Below are 23,261 nucleotides of genomic sequence, written 5' to 3'. Positions count from 1 at the left end.
TTCACACAGTAAGCGCGTTGCGGCTCCGTGAAGCAATCCATTGCGACTAAATTTCCAAGAAGTGAGCTAGTGCCCCCGCCAGCGCCCGCGCCCCGCGCGGCAATAGTTTGCGCGGTAAGTTACATTTAAATGTTAACGAATTCTTGGCCCACCCTGTATATATTATTCCCGAGGTTTTTCCTTCATCTGGATCATGGTGACGTAATTATGCATTCTGACTATGAATTACAAGTAGTTGTTTGAGAAGTCCATATAATATTAGAACGAAAGTACATTCATGTTGTGTTTCAGAGAAATTATGATTTACCACCAAAAAAAAATAGTAAGACCGCAAAGAAATTTATAAATAGAAATAAACGTAGAAATAATTATTTAAATAATTATTAATTTATAAATAGAAATAAATAGAAATAAACGTAATAATAATAAACTTCATACATTTGAATTGGAATCTTTCTTTTCCAGTTCAAGTATGATTTACTAGCTGTTCCCCGCGGTTTCACCCGCATTGCTCCGCTCTTGTTGGTCTAAGCGTGATGACTGATGATCATCATCTTAGCCTATAACCTTCCTCTTTAAATGGGCTACCTAACACCGAAAGAATTTTTGAAATCGGACCAGTAGTTTCTGATAAATAATGTATGAAAATAGAGGTCATCAAGAGTTTCATATTAGTGATTTATCAGAAAAATCCTCTAACTGGCTCTCAGTGTCGAAATTCATATCATAATAAATATAGTTATGTAAAACAGGAGCAAAGATGTGATCAATATTTCATTACAACAATGGTGATTACCTTTTCTTAATGAGTGCCTTCTAATTATATTCTGGTGTCCAGACACGCATTTTTGAACTAAAAAAATAGAGTTTGTTAAGTAAGGGGTTGTATAGAGTTAAACGTATATAGTTGGACGCTTGGCTCTACATTGGACCTCATAATTTTTTCAGACTACAAGAGAGTCTTGGTAACATTTTACATGAATATATTTTGAATCATATTATTATCAAACAGAAAGAATAATTTTAATCATAAGTGCAAATAACCCATGAATATAAATTATAGTTATTTAATTATTTCTAACTAGCTTTCCACCCGCGGCCGCGGCATCGCCCGCGCAGTCAAAGAAAAACCCGCATAGTTCCCGTTCCCGTGGGATTTCCGGGATAAAACCTATCCTATGTCCTTTCTCGGGTATCAAAATATCTCTATACCAAATTTCATGCAAATTGGTTCAGTAGTTAAGGCGTGATTGAGTAACAGACAGACAGAGTTACTTTCGCATTTATAATATTAGTATGGATTTGTGACTGATCTGCAACCAATGACCAAAGTACATACGTAATAGAAAACCGATGACATATTTTGTGAGTCGTGACTATTAATTTACGTCACAGTTTGGGAAGCAGGTGGAAAATAAAATTACAATGTTCTAAATCTTGATCTTTGTGCTGTTCAACTAACAAAAATAAATTAAGAACAGCTGTTGCATTTTTTTTTTTTTTTGTAGAAATCATTAGTTCCTTTTGCATTGTATAGGTAACTACTGAAATACCCATGACTCATTAGTTATCTCACACAAAATTCGGAAATTTGATATTATATAGGTATTATGTCGAATTTCGTAGATCGACTTTTACCTTTTAATTTCTAAAATAGAGTTGGAGCCTACATAAATCACCATTCAATTCTATATTCATAATACCTACTTGAATTGTAAATACCTATAGGTAAACAGTAAAGTCAGTATAACAATTAAATTAGTTTCATATTATACAATCATGAAAGATTTTTCGGATTAACTTACGACAAATTATTGTGTAGAGTCGTTCATTTATGTTGAAAAATTTCACGATATTTAACTTTCATCATCATGATCTTTATTAGAAATGTTTTTGTTGCAAATGCTAAAAACCAATATTTGTGACCTTGTATCCAATGTTTTGCACATATGGGAACAATTGCGTCTTCAGACTTTGTTTATAATCGTGTGAGTGTAGCATCCATACCTCATACCAATATCAGCTTTATGCGAATTAGTGCAAGCTCGAATATCTAATGTCAATAATCAACCCAAAATCAAATATTTTGACAACCAATAAAAAAAACAATTCATACCAAATAATATGGAGCACATGCCATTCACAATTAGTAATGAGTCGGCGATCGATTTCCATGAAAAAAAAAATGCAGCGGTTTTCCGTCTATGAGAAACAGTTCATTGAGAGTCTGTCATCAGTACCTATTATTCACATAAAACAAGTGCCTGGGTCTTATGCATTCAGTGTACATTTGGATTTCACGGTGGCTTCACGTCACTTGCTCGGAATAAATAATCCTGTGTTTCTAAGAGAGTTTATAGTGTTACAGCAAAATGTTCTTGAAAGCGTCTTTTCTTGTAAGTTTTGGACTTCTTTTTAGCGTCTTAGTAGCGTAAATGTCAACCGGTTAAAATGCCTTTGTTTACTAACCGGCTTTTAATAATGGTTTAAACGGCTCTATGTACACAATTCTTTGACTAAGTTTAAAAATAGCTTACTATTTTATGTGAATAGTAAGGTCACTAGAAAATCTTATGGGAACATAAACTTAAACTGTACTAAAAATAATAATCGGTAAAAGATAAATAATATGAGATATTAAGTTCCATGTTAACTTTACCGTTAAAGTTTAGTATTTAATATTTATCTAAATTAATGCCTAACTTTTTAAAAATAATTTGAATTATTATTCAAATTATTTTTAACGTATACGAAAATATTAAATATTGTAAATTATAATTCAGGTCACCGACGAATATAATTCCAGATGTTTTGCATATCTAATAAAAGTATAATCAGTAATAGCTCTCCTAATGTTACTAACATTCATTAATCAATACCTACTTATTATAATCCGCGCAGCAACATTTTCTTTCAGTTACATTTTTTATAAAAGCCTAACTAACTATGTATATTGTTCTTGTTTATAACAAAATTATAAAAAAGATCGTATGTGCCAAACACATGTCTGAAGTGAAACTTCTTTGGCAAGATTCAAAGATACCAAAATCGTCGCCTTACTCCATGACGTGATGGTATTGCCATGGCGCGACTTTGGCGCGATCTTGAAATTTTACTCTCAACCCGCCTAAATAAGTATCGCTTCATAATTTTTCATTGAGTAACTAGGTTTAAGCCTTTCTCGTCTCAAACGTCGAAAAAGCGTGCAAACAAAAAATCAAATAAAACGTAGATAATGTATTTCAGTTTTCACAAAATATTAAACTTTTGTTTGTTATTGGATCTTGTCTAAGCACTAGTTACTTTCTCTTAATGATCTAGTAATAACAAGTTCATTCATAATAAGTAGGCACAATCTGCATTGGCAATGCTTTTCACTGCTTTCTAACTTCCTAGCATCTAATAAGTTTTCTAGTCAGTAGGATATTTTAATTATCTATTCAAATAGTTGCACGCAGTACGTGAAACTTTAAATAAGAACATGTTTATACTTTTATCTTGTCAATATATAAATAGGTTTAAAACTAAACTAATTAATATTTTCGTTGACATTTTTAAATGATAAATAATAATCCAACTACAGTTTAAGTCATACCTGTCATTCAAGTACTAAGTGTCCTTGAATATTATACATACTGTGCTTATAGGATGCAATAAAAATTATGTTTAATTTTATTTTCAGATTGTAGTCTATAGTTTCTACTGCACATACGCTGCGGCCGCGGCAGCTAAAAGTAAGTAAAATTAAGTATATTCGTAATAACTATTTTAATACAAAATATTCCATATTTATACTAGTCAGTATATTTATTACTATTTAGAATATTAGGTCGATAGGTAATATATTTAATATTCCGTACAAAATCGTTTTAGTACCTACACCTAATCCTCTATTTTAAAATTATATATTTCTGTAAAATACGACTGTACAACTGTAATATAAGTTATTTTATTTCAGTCGATACTCCAATAAAATATCCAGGCCCTACCAAATACAATAACATCGCAGACGACGTGCCAGAGGCGTGTTGGAATCTCACATATTGTACCATCAAACCGAAGAACTATCCAGAGGAAAAATTCAATTTGATGTTCAAGGGCTATGTAAGTTTCTTTATTATGTATATATTTTTGTTTCCTTACGAAAGTTGCTCGTAGTTTCAGTCTTTGAAGGAATATAGTAGCATATGGATGAACATTGAACACTATTCCACTATAAGCATCTAAGAGACAGTCATCATCCTATTGTTATTTTTAAAAAGTGTGTACTTTCCTGAACGCTTTATTAAAATTATGTTTTACTCGTGCTTTTCAGAAACCTTTAGCTCAACCCTCACTAGTGACAATCACTTTTGACAATCGACAAGGTGACCCAACTGAAGGAGACGACTGTGAAAGCGAAGTAACTGTAAGTATAATAATAATAAAAAATAGAAAAATATTATAACAAAGTACCTATAATATAATATTCACACGACAGATAGGGAAACAGAATTTCCATGAAAACTAATAAGAAAAAAAAAGACGTGTGGCACTCGGGGACTACCGCGGTAAAGCTATTGCATAGCATGCCACCTCCGTGCCCGTCGGAGTGGGGAGCGGGAGGTTCGTTACGCATTTCTGGATTCGGTCCCCGCGCTCAAGGCCCGCGATAGAAGCTATGCAATACCTATAGCTTAAAACTAAAAATTGAATAAGACTAAATGACTAACCTCAATTCCCAGCTTATTTATTACTAGCTGTGCTCCGCGGTTTTACCCGCAGTGATCCGCTCCTGTTGGTGTTAGCGAGATATAGCCTATAGTCTTCCTCGGCTATAGGCTAATATGGCAAATGGCAATGGGCTATATAACACCGAAATATTTTTTTACAAACACACTCTTCTGCTTTATAATATTATATTTTAGATGAGTAGAATCGCTTGTTGTTCGCAATTCGACCGTCTCATTATAATAATAAGCCCTCACGTACCGCGTACGTCCTACAATTTACTACACGTAGTGTAATAAAACATTCCTACATTCCACAAATCTACATTCTATTTAAAATATATAAATTATATATATAATTAGTAACTACCTATTTATATAATGTGTATAAGTGAAGATCACTCAAAACTGCATAGAAGAACGTTAATAAAATAGATTCGACCAAGCCAAGATTGTCCCAATACTGAGCAAAACTTCCGAAAGTCCGAAACAAGATTTTATAATAACTAATTATAAGTTATTGGCTATGTTTGTATATTATTCCGTGTTTGTACATAGCCAATTATCTCGCAAATAGTAGATACCTATATAAATAAATTATTAAAGACTTTTCGTTCAGCACGTATCTACTGGTAATTTTATACGCTAAAACAAGTTTTATAGATGCCCATTGTCCACATCTAAACATAATTAAACTTTACGACCGTTTACCATAAAGTACTTGTTCTAGGGTAAATAACGTTTACAAAACAGGTATTGTACAATGAAATCCCGTACTTTGGGATTTTCGCAAACACTTATAGAATTTTACGCAAATTAGTTGTATTTCGTAGACAATCTTCAGTGCACAACGCGGAAATAATAACAAGGCCGCGAACAGGTTCTCATACACTGAGCCAATAAATTATACATACAACTTATGAAATAACAACAATCAACCACACCTGTTTAGATATGAAATAGAAAAGAGCGTGTGTGCCGAGCACACGTGTCAGAAATGAAACTTCTTTGGCAAGATTCAAGATACGAAAATCTTCGTACCATGACGTGACCGTATTGACATGACGCGACCTTGAAATTTTACTCTCAACGTGCCTAAAGAAGTTTCATTTCAATAATTCACTGAACGCGCGGATATTCGCAAATTATCCATATCAATTGATTATTCTTTAACATAGGTAGTTATAAACTTACTTGAAGTTGATTAATTGGAAATAAGTACTTTCCTCATAAATGACAATTTACCTGCAGAAATACAAGATAACTACTATCTTACATAAGATTATGTTGTAATTTATATTATGGTTATAAAATAATACGAGGAAACATATTGTCATAAAACACTAAGGTACTGAACTCCCTACAAAATTAAATTATAGACAAAGCGTAGTGTGTAGATTTGAAATAAATTGTATTTGTTACAAGCCCTTATATAAAATTAATATTTTCAGTTTGAGCCACTATACAAGGTGCGTGAAAAGCGAGAGGATCCGTGGCAAACAGTAGTGCAAGCACCAGGCGTAGACTATGTACAGCGTGTGCGATTAGAAAGATGCACGTAAGTACAACAAACATTTTTCATGAAACGATGGAAGAAAATTGTTACAAAATAATTCAAAAAATTATCACTGAAAACCACAGCCTTGCCCCATAAAAATAGTAATTACGGTTTACAACTTAAAATTTTAAGCATACAACGAATTTTTATTACATGAAAATATCGATAACTTAAATAGCCTTTATGTAGGTACCTTATATACACAATAAAGTATTAAATAAACATTACGAATGATTTGTAGAGCACTAGATATAAAATATGTTTAGCTTACTCTTACACCCAAATCGATTTAGTTGCTACGAGAATTGTATTTTTGCAAATCGGATGAACCATACTTACTAATCTGATTATTTCTTACAGGAAACCCGATGCTCCGTGCTTCAACGTATTTTCAGAAAACAGCGCGTACGTAACGTTCTGCAAACAGAAGTACAACAAATGGGAAGTGTTGGTAGAGAATGGTGAAAAGGACACTAAAACAATCCAAGTCCAACTTCCAGTATGCTGCACTTGTAATTACAGACCCGCTGATATGTTTTGATTAAGTATCTCCAATCTGCTTCTGGCTTGATTTTTGACAACACGTCGAGTGTTTTGGGCTCTCTTCATAATAGACAGCGTTGGCCCAACAAATGATTGACGATGTTTCCGTCATGCCGCATGACGACGGTCACAGGCGTTTACGTTTACACTACGTGATTGCCTTTACTCGCCCAACGCTGCCCATGCCATTGTGAATTGTGAAAAGGGTTCCAATTTGTTAACCGTCTTCAAAAAAAAGGAGGAGGTTATCAATTCGGCCGGTATGTTTTTTTTTATGTATGTACACCGATTACTCCGAGGTTTCTGAACCGATTTACGTGATTCTTTTTTTGTTCGATGCGGAATGGTGTCGAATTGGTCCCATAAAAATTTTATTCGGATAGGCCTAGTAGTTTTTATTTTATGAGCATTTTTGTCTGTGCAAGTTTGAAGTCGGTTGTTTTTATTTTAACGCAGTTATTGACTTGTTTCTTGTTTTACGTTTTCTGTGTCAACATTGATAAATCCAGGAAACTGACTCAAACTTATCTTAATTAAGTGTGTTATTTATAAAAATAGAGATATGAGCCGTCTTTATGGTCAGCTATGTAATACCATGGACCAATAATATGTATATTGGTCCATGGTAATACATATTCATTGAATTAATTGTTATAAGTGTGGCATCTTGTTTGTTTTTATGTAATATAGATAAAATAGGATTAAAAAGGTCACATTCCTCGTGAAATGTATAATATGTACTTAACTTCCGCATTATTTAAAAAATCGCTTCATATTATACTGATACTTTGTACAAGATTATTTTTGGCTTAGTTTTAAGAACTAAAGTTTACGGCAGTATGAAATAAATTACCATGTATAAGCAAAGATTACCTACCTATATTCCTATATTCTTCACATAAATGCTTGATATAATTAATTATGAACATTATATAGTGAAATCCTTTTTAATTAGGTGTATTTTAATACTGTATTTAAATTCACCACTTTGGCTAAAATTTGGTAGAGAATCGATTTTATAACCTGTACGAACTTTGTGTAAGATTTTTTTAAAGCATTTATAGTTACATTTTTATATACTACTTATACCTACTAAAAAGCTATGGTAATTAGTGAAAAATATTTGGGCCTTTGAAGTATATAGAAACACCTATTAGGTATACATATTTCCTATTCTTACTACACCTAAATTCACGACTGTACAAGCAAACCACGTGATGTTTTTAAAGACATGATCTCATAACACAGATAAAATCTCAAACAATCAGAATAATCTTCATTAGCCACATAAACAATCGTGTATGTGAAACCATCGTTTTATGTAATTATTTATAATAGCTGTAACTAACTTGATTTGATTTATGGGTCACGGTTAATCCCTGAACACAAAATTAACATCAAATCAGTATGTAAGCTTAATGTATTTATTTAATTGTATGTTATTTTTGTAAACTAGTCACAAATAAAGAAATAAAAGCAAACACATTTTTTATTTGCCCTGATAATTTAAAGAAATCCTATATCATCCTACTAATATTATAAATGCGAAGGTTTGTGAGGATGTGTATGTGTGTTGGAACGGGAACTATGCGGGTTTTTCTTTCAAAACGCGGGCGAAGCCGCGGGCGGGAAGCTTGTCCCCTATAAACGTAGAGGAGAAATAGATACCTATTATATTTGAAACTACAACGACGCCGAAAACTCACAGATTACTATAATAAATACTACCTTCTCTGCACTTGTGATGAACCAAGATGAAAGTTACCCTGGATACCTTGTTCCTATATTATGGGTTTAGAAGAAACGAAAAAACAATAAATATACTATATAAGATAGACGTAGATATATACGCATATACTACCTAATTAAAATTATGTGTAGATCCTAAATTGTATGGACTTAAACATAGTATATTATGTTTTTGTGATTAACTTTACACGTTCCTAATCCCAGAAGCTCTATCATCTATATCATATTTATTATATTACCTACCTATATACTTAAAATAACTATCTAAACTGTTAATTTAACAACTGGTATGTTGTATTTATTCAAATACTATTCAAACGCATTATGCTAAAGTAATTATTTAATCTAATCGACTAATGAAACCGCACAGTCCTGTCAATACTCGTAAATGAGTACCTACATAGTATTTTTTACTCATTATAGTATTATTATTATCTGTGTTTATAGGTTCTAAATTTTCTAGATTATTCCTTATTATGTGCATGTTTCAGTTAATTGATATGCAATGTCGTATGAGTAATACACAAACGTAATAATATTACCCACTACAATAATTAGCGTGTCAAGTCGTTGCTGTCGTGCAGTTTAAGGAAAATTATTGCAACGACGATCGTAATTAAAGAATAGAAAATACTTTATACGAAAAATATCCATCATTGAATTAAAATTAAACATTACATGGACGACAAAAATCCATTGTGATATCGAAAAAACCCTCATTTTTTTTCTACTAGAGTCATAGAGCATTGCTAAAATAAAGTGAATCATTGAAATCTGAATACCCACTACGTACAGTTATGAGATGAATATCAATTTCACGTACAAAAAAACCGCCTACGATTGTATGCAATTAGGATTTTACGCACACGCCATGAACATACTTATATTATGTATTTTCCCGTTATTGCAATGAAATGATATGTAGGCAGCAGGTGCTCGCGGGGAAGTACCGCATGTAAGAATCGAGTCCGTAAAGTGATTGCTAGTTTCAACCTATATTTTGTTCAGTGTCACGCGAATGTAATGAAAACCTAAGTGAACCGAAGTTTAGTGCGAATTTAGAGAAGAAAACTCGATCTTTTAAAGTCCGATAGAATAAAGAACTTTCACCTACAATCCTATATTTCTGAAAAAGTTAAAGGAAAATTACATTGGAATTCAGTGCTATTTTATATAGTGTAGGTATGCGTTGTGATTCGTGAAATTTATAAAGTAACTCATATATAAGTGACTCATTTAGAGCGTTTGAACAATGTCGTCCAGTCTATTGTGTAAGGGAAGGGATATTTGCTATAGGAACTAAATTGAGATACTATTGTCCGGGAATTGTGATCAATCTTTGACGTACATGCGTTTGTGTGTGTATGTGTGTGTTTTTGTACAATCAGACCAATCAGACATTCACATTTGACTTGACGTCGTTGCATTCGACCATGACTCAAATGGAGAGCAATATTTATGCTTGTGCGTTTAGCAATAATTAAAAGTCAAACATTAACGTAATTCCTTCTTAGTATTAACTCTTTTAAATAAAAAATATTTTTAGTAAGCAGTCTCCTAACTTTTTATTCAAGTAAAGGTTACAAGCGAAGGATGAACAGTTGGAAGGTAGGTAAGTCCTAGAAAAGTTGGAAAATGGGAATGTGTTCTAAAAATAAATCTAATTTTCGTAATTTTTTTAGAAAAACTTTCCATAAATGTACTATGCAATAATTACAGTTTTAAAACTTCGGACGGATTTTAGTTTTGTTAAGAAAGAAAGTGTCTCCGCTGGCCGTATTGAATGAAAAAAAAAACGCACTGTAACTGTTCAGTCACCTTGAACTTTAATAAAAGTGAAATCATACTAATCCATTATGGGCATGGAAAGAAAGAAAGATAAAAAGATCAATTAATTTTCTACAAAAATACCACAAAAAATTCAATGAGTAACAATTAAAACAAAGATATAAAAATAAGGGTTGAAGAGCCTGAAAGTATAAAATCACTTTACCTCTATGTTACCTTTACCTAAACAGGCATCAATTTTGAGAATCGGCTATTGAACCCTTGACCTTCCTCTTCTTACGCTTATTTGCCTATGTTCAAGGAAACAGACAATCATCTGAGATTGTGTAAAGATTACAATAGATACAACGAAATACAAGAAGAGTTTAAGACCCAAACAAATTTAATATGTGCCCAAACTAATATACAAAAAGACTACCTAACTACTACCTAATTCCATAGTCGTTATGTATCAACTATGTACCTACTATGGATGTATAAAACGTGATCGCAACTGGTATTTAACCTATTCATGCTTTCAATCGAATAAGTATACAAAATTTTAAATATACACAATGATAATAATAATTATTCACAATCTATCCTATATTTTGTTTATAGAGTGTATCTATATGTTTATTAGTTTGTTTAAAATATGTATATTTTTTGAAATTATTTTTAAGATTTACATGTAGATTGTTGTATATTAATAAAGAAAATATGATGAAAAATTATTTATTTAAAATGAATACCCAGCATGACTAAACACATGGAGCAGATAGCTGTATATTAAGTATGACTATATATACCGATATATTCAAATAATATATCAAATCACAATAAAGCACGTGTATACCATAAAATCATTATAACATCGGATTCTATTTATACATTGTATAATTCCAATATTCTAGGAAAACTGCATTGATTACTCGAAGATGCTCTGAATAGAGGTAAATAATGGATTATTTTTTAATTTTACTTGCATATAAAATAATAATATGGTAGTGAGAGAGTTGAACAGGTTTCCGTTATAAATAAACACTGATTTCGCAAACTTTCTCTGTAAAGTCTGCACTAACGGGTTTAATCAATCGGCTTAGCGCAAAGATTAGGTACCTTTGATGTTCCAATTGGTTATCCAAGCTAATTCATTTATAATCAGGCAGGTACCTAATGAGTTCAAAAAACCTTCCTACAATTATAGTACAAGTGTTTTCGTTAATTCAATGGGTTCTTTTTTTGGGTCTAATGTCTTAATTTTATGAAAAGCTCTCCATCTCTTGTAGTTAATTGTTTAATTTTAAAATGCTAAATTACAAATACACATCGTCGACGCACATTATGTTTTATAAGTAAAAAGTACCTATTTTTATGTAAATAAATCTGCTTGATGCATTTTTATGTAAAACTATTTACAACATTATTAAAAATGGCTTTCCATTAATCATTTATTTTCATAAATATTGCATTATTATTATGAGGAAGAATAAATATTTGATACATGATTTATTTCATGTCTAATTCGGTTCACCTTTGGCTTTTCGCTGGACCAGCTAAACACAGTAGTATTATCTTAAAAATATAATTTTGTACTTATATATTTATATTTTTTTGCATTTTTATCCTACTCAAGGCAAGCCATTCCTTTCAGATATGTGTGTCCATGTAGTGTGCAGATATTATAACAAAAGTATCAATTAATAAATGAGATACACGTCACAATTAATCAAGGCAAATTAAACACAATATAAAATGATACGTAATTACTATAGCCAAAATAACTTCCTTACCACAGATCCGTATATGGTTTTAAAAGCGTTAATAGGCGCCAATACAAACAATCGCTAAATGATTAAAAAGAAAGATATTTTAGTGCACTTCGATGGACGTCATCGGAAACTTCGTTTCCTCGTCTGTTTATCGCAGGGCTTTTTAACCTGCCATTGAAGGAATGGAAATTTCCGCCGATATTTAAACCATTCTCTTACATTTACAGATTAATAAGATAAACACAATGTTTATAACTCAGGTGGTGATAATAAATTTACTCAATTAGCTGACCCATTAAATTTCAAGCCACCACTTGATTTTTTTGATACTTTCGTGACGTGATATTCCACTATTTTTATTTCTACTTTTTTAATTAAAAAATACATAGATCCAACAAAAAATTATAAATACCATCTATTATTCTTCTTTAACTATTACTTTCTAAAATTTACAACGCTCCTGAGGGGATCCTAAGACCTTTCACACTTTTAGAGCACTTTACGATTACATTGTTGTATGTTGCTAACAAAGTTTTTATTTTAACGATATCTAGGCTCAAGTTCAACCTGATAATTGGATGTAATGCTTTGAGAATGCGAATAGATTTGTAGTAGGTATTCGTCTCTACATTAACAGTAATTTTGGATACATGTTTCTAAATGCATACTTAGGGTAAATTATAAAGTTGGTAACTACTACAGAGTAAAGAGAAATAAATAAATATTGAACTATAATTCTATTTATATTTAAACTTCTTATATCTTTGCAAGACACAACAAAGCTCGATTTTAAAGATCACGAAAAAGTGATTGTGTGGTGAATTCCTGAAATCGTATGTAGAGGCCCAGAACCTTTACATGAAGTATAAGAGATTCCCGATTTCTATGAATAATGTGCCTTTGTGAAAATTGTTTTAATATACCACTTTTAATTTTAAATACGGTAATACTGTGCCTAAATTCCATAATGATCCTAGAAAAATACCTACCTACCTATTAGATAGTAATTAATTTGACAGCTATTAATAAGTCGTTTAAATAAATTAAACTCTACCAATTAATGTTCATTCCTTTATAGATAGAGATATTTGAAATATTTAAATTATAATTACCAAGTCATTAAATAATTTTTATATAGTTTGGTAAAATGTCAATTAGCTAATGCCCAAACTATGAACGTACAATTTAAAGTACATTACAAATAAATTTACAAAATTGATGTAGGTCCAGACATAAGTAATGTTTATTGTTTTCTCAACGCTCCATGAACTTGGCTATACGTAAGACGGCTCAATTAAACGTGATAATAATACATCAGATATCAACAACCAGTCACCTCAGAGCTCCACGATCAGCAGGTACGGGGAACGGGAGCAACCGAACAATATAATGTGGAGGTCATGATAAACTGGTTACCGTTAATGGCATGCGATTTAGCTTCTACCGGTCATTTCCAACCAGTTGTCATTCGAACGCACCAACTAGTGAATGTGTGAACTCTACCACAGACTAAATAACAATTTTGACAATTTATTTTGCCAACAGTCCGAACGATGGATAGATTATTTCGATAAGTTTGAACGTTTGTGAGATCATGATTTGATCTGGATTTAGTGATGGCTTGGATATATTACGTTTTGTGGATATATCTGGTACGTATATTCTTTAATTATTTCAAGGTAGTTTTATCGCATAATATATTGATTCTTAAAATAATCTGAGTGCCCTAACGATCGTGCTTTTTTTATTATGTTTAACAACATTTTTTATTTATTATTTTTTCTTATCAGTTGTCCATGTAAATGTAATAATGGCTAAATGGTTATACAAATTACAAAACAGGTTTTATATTATCACTTCACAATAAACCTCTAGGTCTAGGTATATATATATATAACATAGACATTTAAAACATTGTACATGTACATGTACAATCACTTAACTCGTAGGTCATCCTTCATTTTCTATTTTTGCACCTACGTATCTAGAATAATAAATACTGTGCTAATAAAATACTGTGCACTGACTGAGAGATTAATTTTAAGGGTGCAATTAAGTCTATGTAGTGAGGAAGATGACTAAAAACGATAAATTTTGATCATTATAGGTTTAAAAACTGATTGATATTGCAGTACATAAAATATTGTAGTACATTATAATCAGTATACATATCCTCATCGTGTATTTTAATCCATTTTATCCACACATATAACTAATGTTTTTCTACACTGGTCCCCAAAACAAACGTGCCGTGTTGACTAACGATCAAAAAGTAAGAGTTGCGTTCACTTTCTTTTGATATACATATTTATTCGTCTATTATGAATATATTAATATGACTTCGTGCGAACGCTAAGAATGAAACAAATAAATGCAATGACCGTGAATTCTGTTTTGTTATGCATTCACAGATATGAAAACAGTTTATATATTCAATAAATAGGTAGTAACTACCTTAATAGTACGTACGTAAACACGTAGGCCAGAAAATGTAGAGACTTGTAGAGACTTTTTCTCTTCGTTTTAAATTTTATGTCACCTGCAGATAAACCTACTTCGTTAATTAATGTATTTTTCTATGACCTTCTTATTAAAAATGAATTAATCAACCAAATAAAACTTTATATATCCTAACTAAGTACCATACTATGATAAAAGTTAGTGTTAGGTATACGCAATTATACGATTCGGGTCAGGTTCAGGTGTTTATTTGACCTAGAAAATCTGAATAAGTGACGTTTAGATTTAAAATGTAAATAGAATTACATGTACTAAAATATCCACTGAAGTGTTAATAATAAATGCACATTTATATTGGGACTGCAATAGCGGTTCGTCGTCATGTCATTAGCGACCTGCGTCATTGTAAATCGAAAAATAATGTATTCTTTAAATATTCGTTTCTATATACCGTTTTAAACTACACAACTACACTAATATTATCTGAAGAGTTTGGCTGTTTATTTGGTTTTACGTGCTGATGTCTGAAACAACTGTTGCGAAATGAAAATCTTTTTATCCGACTTCAAAAAAGGAGGAGATTCTCAATTCGACCGTATATAATATATATTTTATATAGTTAGTCAATTTATCCATGATGGCTCAAAGTAAGGTTAAAAGGCGATTTTGACTATCAGGTACGACAATAGGAGTGAAGTAGCAATGAAAAATGTTGCAAAAATATTCGTTTGTGGCTAGACGAAGTGGCGTGGGCTAGCAAGTTTCTGTATAAAGCTATGTGTACTACCTATTTGTAAAGCGTATGGTAGGACAGTTAAATATTTAAATAACTGCAGCTGGAGGTAGAGCTTCTAGTTTATATTGAGACACTAGTCCTTCACAACGAAAATGCTACATCCTTTGTAATACTTTTAAGTTGTGAAGGCAAATAAATGAACTTTTTATTTTTATTTTATTATATTTATAGTGTGATTATAAATAGATGAATGGCATTATAGCTTATAGTCATTACTTCATAAACATAATACAATATTAATATTATAATATTATATCTTACGTAAATGTTGTGGACATGGAAATCTTATAGTAGGTACAAGATGTCATGAAATTGATTGCATTTGCATCTCGGAAAACTAAAAATAGACACATTCACCATTCGGATAATCGAGCAAAAAATAATTATTCAGACTTAATAATTACATTTTTTAATAAGCTCAATTTTAAATAGGTTATCAAAAACAAAAACTCAGAGCATTTTTAAGACGAAAGATCTAAAATTATTCACAATACAACACAGTAATTACAAATTGAAATACGGGAATTAAAACTCTATAAATTCGTTTTTTGCAAACCTTTATAATCAAGATAAGCAAATTGATTACAGCTAACAGCTAATGGCCAACATCGGACGGATTTTATGACTTTACGCGTGTTTTAATCATAAATGTTTCGCATTCATATCGTATCGGTAGCTACCTATGCTACAAGTTTTTTAGGCTCTTTTATAGTTAAATATTTTATTTTTATTTCTTGTTTTTCAATTAAAATTATGTTGAAGGTTGAAAAAAAATGGTCTTAATGACCTTGAAAAAATATAAACTTTCATAATAGTCAATAAAGAGTTTTGAACAGAGTCATTGAACTTATAGGTCGTATACATAGATTCTATATATAATTTGATAATTAAATGAACTTATAGGGCCTTAGGTATACGACCTCTTTTAGCTCTTTCTAACTGGTTGCAAGGTGCCTTATATACAGACATTTCAAAGTGGTTAAGTACGATAAAAATGACCTCTTTTTTCTACAATAATAGGAAGGCAGATCACTCAACCACAAAATAGATTAAACTGCGATTTTAAAGTTGTGTTCTCATCATAAATTATTTATTCATTTTTTCTTTATTATACTTATTAATGCATAGGTAAACGTACGTACTGTCCGAGTTAAATATTTAAATTATACTGATAACGTTTAGCAATTGTTATTACATAATTATTCACGACAAACTTACAGCCTTACTTTTACAGATTTGCTAACTAAAACGAAGTGTAAATAGAGTCTACAAACATATTGGAAAGGTCAAGGGTGCAAAATCGCGCAAAGTATGAGGAAAACCTGTATTAATGAAATGTATAATAATTAATATGTAATAACACCTACTGACTTGTACCCCTTAAACATAAATAATAAGTATACTAAGGTTGGTATACCTTGGACATTTAAAATGCTCATGGCGCCTCGTTTGGCTTCAAGGCTATTTTTTTGGGGGTAGGTACATAGGTACCTACATATTTCTCTATATGTACTAAATCTAACGCATAACTTAAATAATTTGGTATAAATGTATTATGAATTGAAAGTAGACAATCATTAATTAATCATTTTTACATAGAAAGTTTGGTATGGTTTTGGTTTTGGTTTCGTAAATTTTCGTATTTTTGGCCTTAATGCATAAATTTATTTTCAACATACCTATTTTTGTTTTGAGAAAAAAAATAACCACAATCTCGTAACTTTACGTTAACTTAACATAAATTATTTTAATTTATTTCATTTACATTCTGATTCAATGAAAAAAACAACAAATCTACTAGAGTAGTACAATTTTATGGAGCGTAAAATTATACGCACAAACGTACGAGATATTTTCCATTGTTTTTATTTAGTTTTTAGTTTATTTTCAGTATGTATTCGTATCAAGGACTATTTCGTTGTACCAAATAATCTTCTTGAGAACCACATTAGTTTTGCAAATAGATCCTTCCCTCACAAGTATCTCTTAAATAAACAGGATAAATAGGCTCAAAGTGTCATCTTGGTTTTCCGTAACAATCAATGTGTTGTTATTTTAGTTACAGATAACAAGCTACAAAGCCTACGAAGAAACAGAGTGGCGGAGCGGAAGGGCACCACATTTCCAAACCAATGGTTCGTACAAAATCCTGAATAGATTTGTGAAGCCTTTTATCAATAGACGAGGTTTGTAATCGACGATACGAGAATCCAATTACGCTTTGAACATTTAGCTAATATTACGTTAAGATGTAGTAATTTCTTTAATACGTGCGGGCTACGGTAGAGGGTATATTCAGCTTATAACACAACTAGTTTATAATAAATTGTGTTTTGTAATTAAATGACCCCTGACATTTTAAATAGTAAATGTAACTGAGATTCGAACTTAAATAAAGTGATTGTGTAGCAATATCAACTTAAAAATTATAACATAAATTGGATCTAACATTTATTGCTAAAAGTAAAACAAAATTAGTGATGTAAAAGGTTTCGCTCAATTTATTTTATTAACCAACAATGAAATTAATTATTTGCTTTGTCTTTTTTGCTCCTCTTGACATTTGCCGCCAAGTACCTATTATTCCTCATAATCCATACTAATATTATAAATGCGAAAGTAACTCTGTTTGTCTGTTACTCAATCACGCCTAAACTACTGAACCAATTTGCATGAAATTTGGTATGGAGATATTTTGATACCCGAGAAAGGACATAGGCTACTTTTTATTGCGAAATATGTACCACGGGCGAAGCCGGGGCGGACCGCTAGTTATCTATAATATAAAAATGAATCCAAAAATGTGTTGGTAAGCGCATAAATTTAGAACAGCTGAACCGATTTCTTTAATTCTTTTTTATTATATTCCTTGAAGTACGAGGCTGGTTCTTATGTAGAGAAAACCTGAATATGTACCACGGGCGAAGCCGGGGCGGACCGCTAGTAAAATATATTTACTTTGATGGGGTATTTAAAATATCTATGTAATTAACACATTAGTACCACAGAAAGAATGAGCAATTGTGTAACTTACTTGCTTTATTTCCAACATTTTCAGTAATGGAGAGTCCTATAGTATTTCCAGATCTAACATCGAGGTCGGGTAGTGACTTTCAATTGCAAATACCTGAGGAATGTAGACGACTAGGAATATGTGAAGACATCCCTAACTATCCGGAGGATATTGTCTCCAATGTTATACAACAGGTAAAATATTATAACCTATTATTTCTTTGTAACTTTATACTTGTTTATTGATAGGAACGTTTCAGTGTAGAATAATGTACTTACAAATTACAATAGATAAGCTTTCCGCTACCATTCATTTATTTACTACTTATAAATATTTACAATCATTCGTTAGACAAGTGTATGTATATATATATAATTATATACATATATAGTATACACACTTAATTTTGATCAAAAAACGTAAATATCTTGATGATAATAATATAATATACATTTACAAATTAACCATTTTCAGATTGAAAGGGATAATAAAACTAAATTCAATAGAGATGTACTGGAGCCTCCCCAGATCGCTGAGAGAATAGGCCCTGAAGAGGAAACTATTGATTTATGCGTTTCTTCCGAAAGGGTAAGTTTATTTTACGATAATTAATTAATATATGAAATAATCATGAGTAACTTGTTATTTTTACCAGTTTTTACAACAGCAGTATACTATTAAACCATCCATCAGCCGAAGGACGTCCACTGCTGGACATAGGGGTCCCCCAAGGTTTTCCACCGCGATCGGTCCTGTGCCACCCGTATCCAGCGGCTACCCGCGACCTTCACCAGATCGTCGGTCCACCTTGTGGGCGGCCTACCAACACTACGTCCTCCGATTCGCGGCCGCCATTCGAGGACCTTTCCGCCCCAACGGAAAAAAAAAATAAAAAAAAGCCGCTGGATGCGGGTGGCACAGGACCGATCGCAGTGGAAAACCTTGGGGGAGGCCAATGTCCAGCAGTGGACGTCCTTCGGCTGATGGATGGATTAATAGTATACTGCTGTTGTAAAAAATGGTAAAAATAACAAGTTACTCATGATTTTTCCATATATACTTTGTTAGCCTATAACTCTCATACCCCATGGATATGGGCATTAATTTTTCGGTGGGGTAAATTGTGCAGTACATACGTGCATACTCTGGGTTTTTGGTCCATACATTTTTGGACCATCACCTTTGCTTCAATTTAATCAAAAACTTATTAATAATATACTGGAAGTTAAAAATTACAAAGAGAAAAGAATATTATTTAATAGAATTATTTTGAACGATTTCGTTGCGGTTCATGTGCGAATTGTATTGACTTAGTTATTAATAACTGTGTCAAGAAGTGGTCAAAGGAAGTTAACAGTAACAGTTTCAAATACGCATCATAATGGTAGTTAGTATGAAGTAGTAGAAATGAGACTTTCCCATGAAAAAGTAGCCTGTATCACTCTTAAGTTTTGTAACTATATCTCCACACAAATATCACATCTATACTAATATTATTAAGAGGAAAGGTTTGTAATTATGCATGTATGTATGGTTTTCACGCATAAACTACTGGACAGATTTCAAAAATTCTTTCACCATTAGAAAGCTGCATCTTCACTGAGCAACATAGGCTAGGTTTTATCCCGGAAATCCCACGGGAACGGGAACTATGCGGGTATTTCTTTGACTGCGCGGGCGAAGCCGTGAGCGGAAACCTAGTCTACCATAAAATCACTTCATTGTGCGGTGAAAGAAAGACAAACAAATAAAAGACACACGTTCGCTTCGCTAGGGTTTTTTTTTACACTGTACAAAAATAATCTAGCTAGATCAATTGCCCCGTAAACTCTTTCTATAGGTACTAAGTTTCATTAAAACGTTGCAGCCCTTTTTCCATTTCAGATTAAATTCCTTGTAGGTATTAATTAGATAGGTGTAGTGTGGAAATTAAGAATAAATAATCTCGATCGAATTATAGAATAGCAATAGATACAACTAAAGGCATAGTTTGTGGTTTAATGTACCTACTTTTAATTACATCTTTCCTACCGCAAATTAATTAGAGGCTAGAGGGTAATAGAGAGCAAAAAACAAATTAAATCATATTTTAAGTTGATAAAAAATATTTAGAGCGTATGATATGCAAAATACCTTTATTATTCAAAGTTCATGGTAAACTTCCTTATACCTTAAATGAAGCAGTTTAGACAACAAAGTTTTTAATAAGATTTTACAATATTGTACGTACTTGCTGGAGCGCGCGGCTTTATTCACGTGATACCACGTGGTACTCATAATATAAACAATACTAACATCCATACATTCTTACAAACTTTTGCGTTCATAATATTATTATCTTGGATATGTACCCACTTTTAATTAAATTAAATAGGAGTCTAATTTTTAAGTATAAAAATATAAATAAAAAATTATTTTTATTTCCAGATATTTGTACCAAAAGTGGCACAAGATGTTAACAAAGACTGGTTTATAATAGTTAACGACAAGCAGAAGCCCAGGCAGACGTTCCGTGTCGAAATATGCAAGTAAGTTTTATCCATTTTTTTAATCACTATGAGAAGATAAGTCATATGATTAATATTCGAGGGAACAACTCAGCACGAATTTAGAAAGATTTAGGGTTTGATGTGCACCTATAGAAAAGTAATATGTGTAATATTGTTTTTCTAGTACCTAGATTCCATATATTGTATTTTCAAAGTACTCCCTAAGATTTTTTTTTATAATATCAGTCATCTGACTTCCATAGTTATTCCACTTTGCACTAGATGGCACTGCGCGAACAAATGTTACATCCAGAAACTTTTAACACATTAATTCACTTTTTCAGAGGCGGCGAGAGCGCATCGTGCTCTTCAATAGCGTTTTTTCAAAAGGGCTATGAGGCTAAGTGCATACAGAAATACGTCCTCCGCAACATGATAGCTCTAGATGACAACAACCAAGTCATCGAGAGGCCCTTCCAAGTTCCCAGTTGTTGTTCCTGCGTGGCTAGAGTCGTGTAATATTTGTATTTAATGTAATTTATGAAATATAGTATTTAAGTATTTTTTGTGTTTTATTTTATTGCCTATTATTGATATGACCAAATCAAATTAGCTCTATAATTGCATACATATCATACATAAGTGATGTTGAAACAAACAATGTATAACTTAATGAACATTCGAGTATACTTTTATCTTAATAACATTGCTAGTATCTGTATGATCCAGATTTTAAAGTATTTTTTTACATGAATCCTATATCGATTTATCGAACCCAAAACACAAATGTTCATTAATCATGCAATGCCACACCGCCATCCAGTTTCAAATTCAGTAAATTTTCTTTAACTTTCTGAGACAAGTGTTTCAAATTTAATAAGAAATAATTATTATTTAAGTTTTTAAAGCATATTTTATTCACGAAATATTTATATCATTGTGTAGATAAATTCGAATGTGATAGCTGAAAAAGCCTACACTAAAAAGGTCCACAATATAAAATAGAGTAATAAAACGAATAAAACATATCTAATATACAGGGTGTCCCAGCAACGGTATACTAAGCCCCAAGGAGGTTATAGTTTTGCATACGCTGAGTACGTAAAAAATACTTATAAAATTCTAGACGAATTTTTTTGACAAATAGATGAATTCTTAAAACTCTATGTGTACACCCCTAACAAGCAACCCGCTCAACTTTGCCACCCGCACGTGAGCTATCGTTTAAGATTAGGGTTCATACGCACTATGCGGGTAGCCGTCCGGCTGACCGCAGGATGCGGTTGCGAATGCGGCCAGCCGGACGGCTACCCGCATAGTGCGGTTGAAGAACCGTTGCGATTTGCGGTCATGTCGATCCATTTCAAAGATGGAAATGGAAGAAGTTGCAGCTATTTACTACATTTACACACGTTACGTATAGAAGAAAAGCAAAGAAAGAAGTACTGGGTGCATCCTTATTTGCAAACACGAGATGAGAGCAAGCATTTTGCAACCACGTGCACACACTCACTCAATGGCGGGCAGCCGCAGACTGAACCGCACAGTGCGTATAGCAACCGTCCGGCTGGCCGTCACTCGGGCCGCAGCTCTCCGAGCAACCGGAGCGGTCTGCGGGTAGCCGCATCGCAGTGCGCATAGAAATGAATATTACGTACATAATTGTGCTTGCGGTCAGCCGGACGGCTACCCGCAACGCGGCTACCCGCATAGTGCGTATGAACCCTAATGTTTTCATAGACAAAATGCTCACATTAGCGAAGCGGTATAGGTATGCCGGCTGCGCGAAGCTAGAGAAGAAAACATGGATTTTAAGGAAAAATAATGCAAAAAATTTTTGGCGTAATTTTGTTGTTTAAGTATTTTTTACGTGATCAGTGTATGCAAAACTACAAGTCCCTTCGCGCTTAGTATACCAATAGTGGGACACACGTTGTATAAACTACTAAGTACCTACTTACCGATGAAAAGAAAGCATTATTATGTAAATGTGAACTTTAATTTTATACTTTTCTGCCCATGAAAATTTCAAAATATGAACTTCAGAATGAAAAGTGTGGCCGATACTGGGCCGAGATCAATTACTGTACGCCAGCTTTCTTGAATCATGGGTCATAGGTCAAATAAGACCGCATTCAGTAGATAATGCATTTCATTACTCAATGAATGAATCATTTTCATTGGTAAAAGCTAATAATAAGTAATCTAATTCATTTGACTTTACTTATTATTGAACAATGATATCATCGGATGACAGCATTTCATTTAGTACGGTCAATGCCCTGCCAACTCTTTTCCCTTTCATGATCTCATTTATGTGACCTATAAGTTTCGTCCTACCAAATTAATTAAAACCTCCACCATAATGTCCAAGTAGTATGAAGCTAGTAAGTTAATTTTAATTC

General features: G+C 32.3%; 2 protein-coding genes across 5 annotated transcripts; both read left to right on the top strand.

The window, feature by feature from the left end:
* Positions 1–2,257: 2,257 nt before the first annotated feature.
* LOC123693385 lies at positions 2,258–8,291 on the top strand. The gene is made up of 6 exons (XM_045638458.1): positions 2,258–2,396; positions 3,683–3,734; positions 3,959–4,104; positions 4,316–4,408; positions 6,161–6,267; positions 6,628–8,291. The coding sequence occupies exons 1-6, from the start codon at positions 2,373–2,375 to the stop codon at positions 6,806–6,808; spliced, it is 603 nt and encodes a 200-aa protein (XP_045494414.1). The 5' UTR covers positions 2,258–2,372; the 3' UTR covers positions 6,809–8,291.
* Positions 8,292–13,541: 5,250 nt separating this feature from the next.
* Positions 13,542–21,419, top strand: LOC123693358 (protein spaetzle-like). 4 transcript variants are annotated; one of them, XM_045638418.1, is made up of 6 exons: positions 13,542–13,750; positions 17,414–17,489; positions 18,431–18,561; positions 18,842–18,955; positions 20,795–20,895; positions 21,201–21,419. In XM_045638418.1, exons 1-6 carry the CDS (start codon positions 13,715–13,717, stop codon positions 21,373–21,375), a joined length of 633 nt encoding a protein of 210 aa, XP_045494374.1. In that variant the 5' UTR covers positions 13,542–13,714; the 3' UTR covers positions 21,376–21,419. The 4 variants fall into 4 exon arrangements, with proteins under 4 accessions (XP_045494374.1, XP_045494373.1, XP_045494372.1 ...); XM_045638417.1 differs by having other exon boundaries at positions 18,413–18,561; XM_045638416.1 differs by having other exon boundaries at positions 17,414–17,540.
* The last annotated feature ends 1,842 nt before the right edge of the window (positions 21,420–23,261 follow it).

This window comes from Colias croceus, chromosome 7 (assembly GCF_905220415.1).
Source record: "Colias croceus chromosome 7, ilColCroc2.1".
Lineage (NCBI taxonomy): Eukaryota > Metazoa > Arthropoda > Insecta > Lepidoptera > Pieridae > Colias > Colias croceus.
This window is presented reverse-complemented; position numbering and strand designations above follow the sequence as displayed.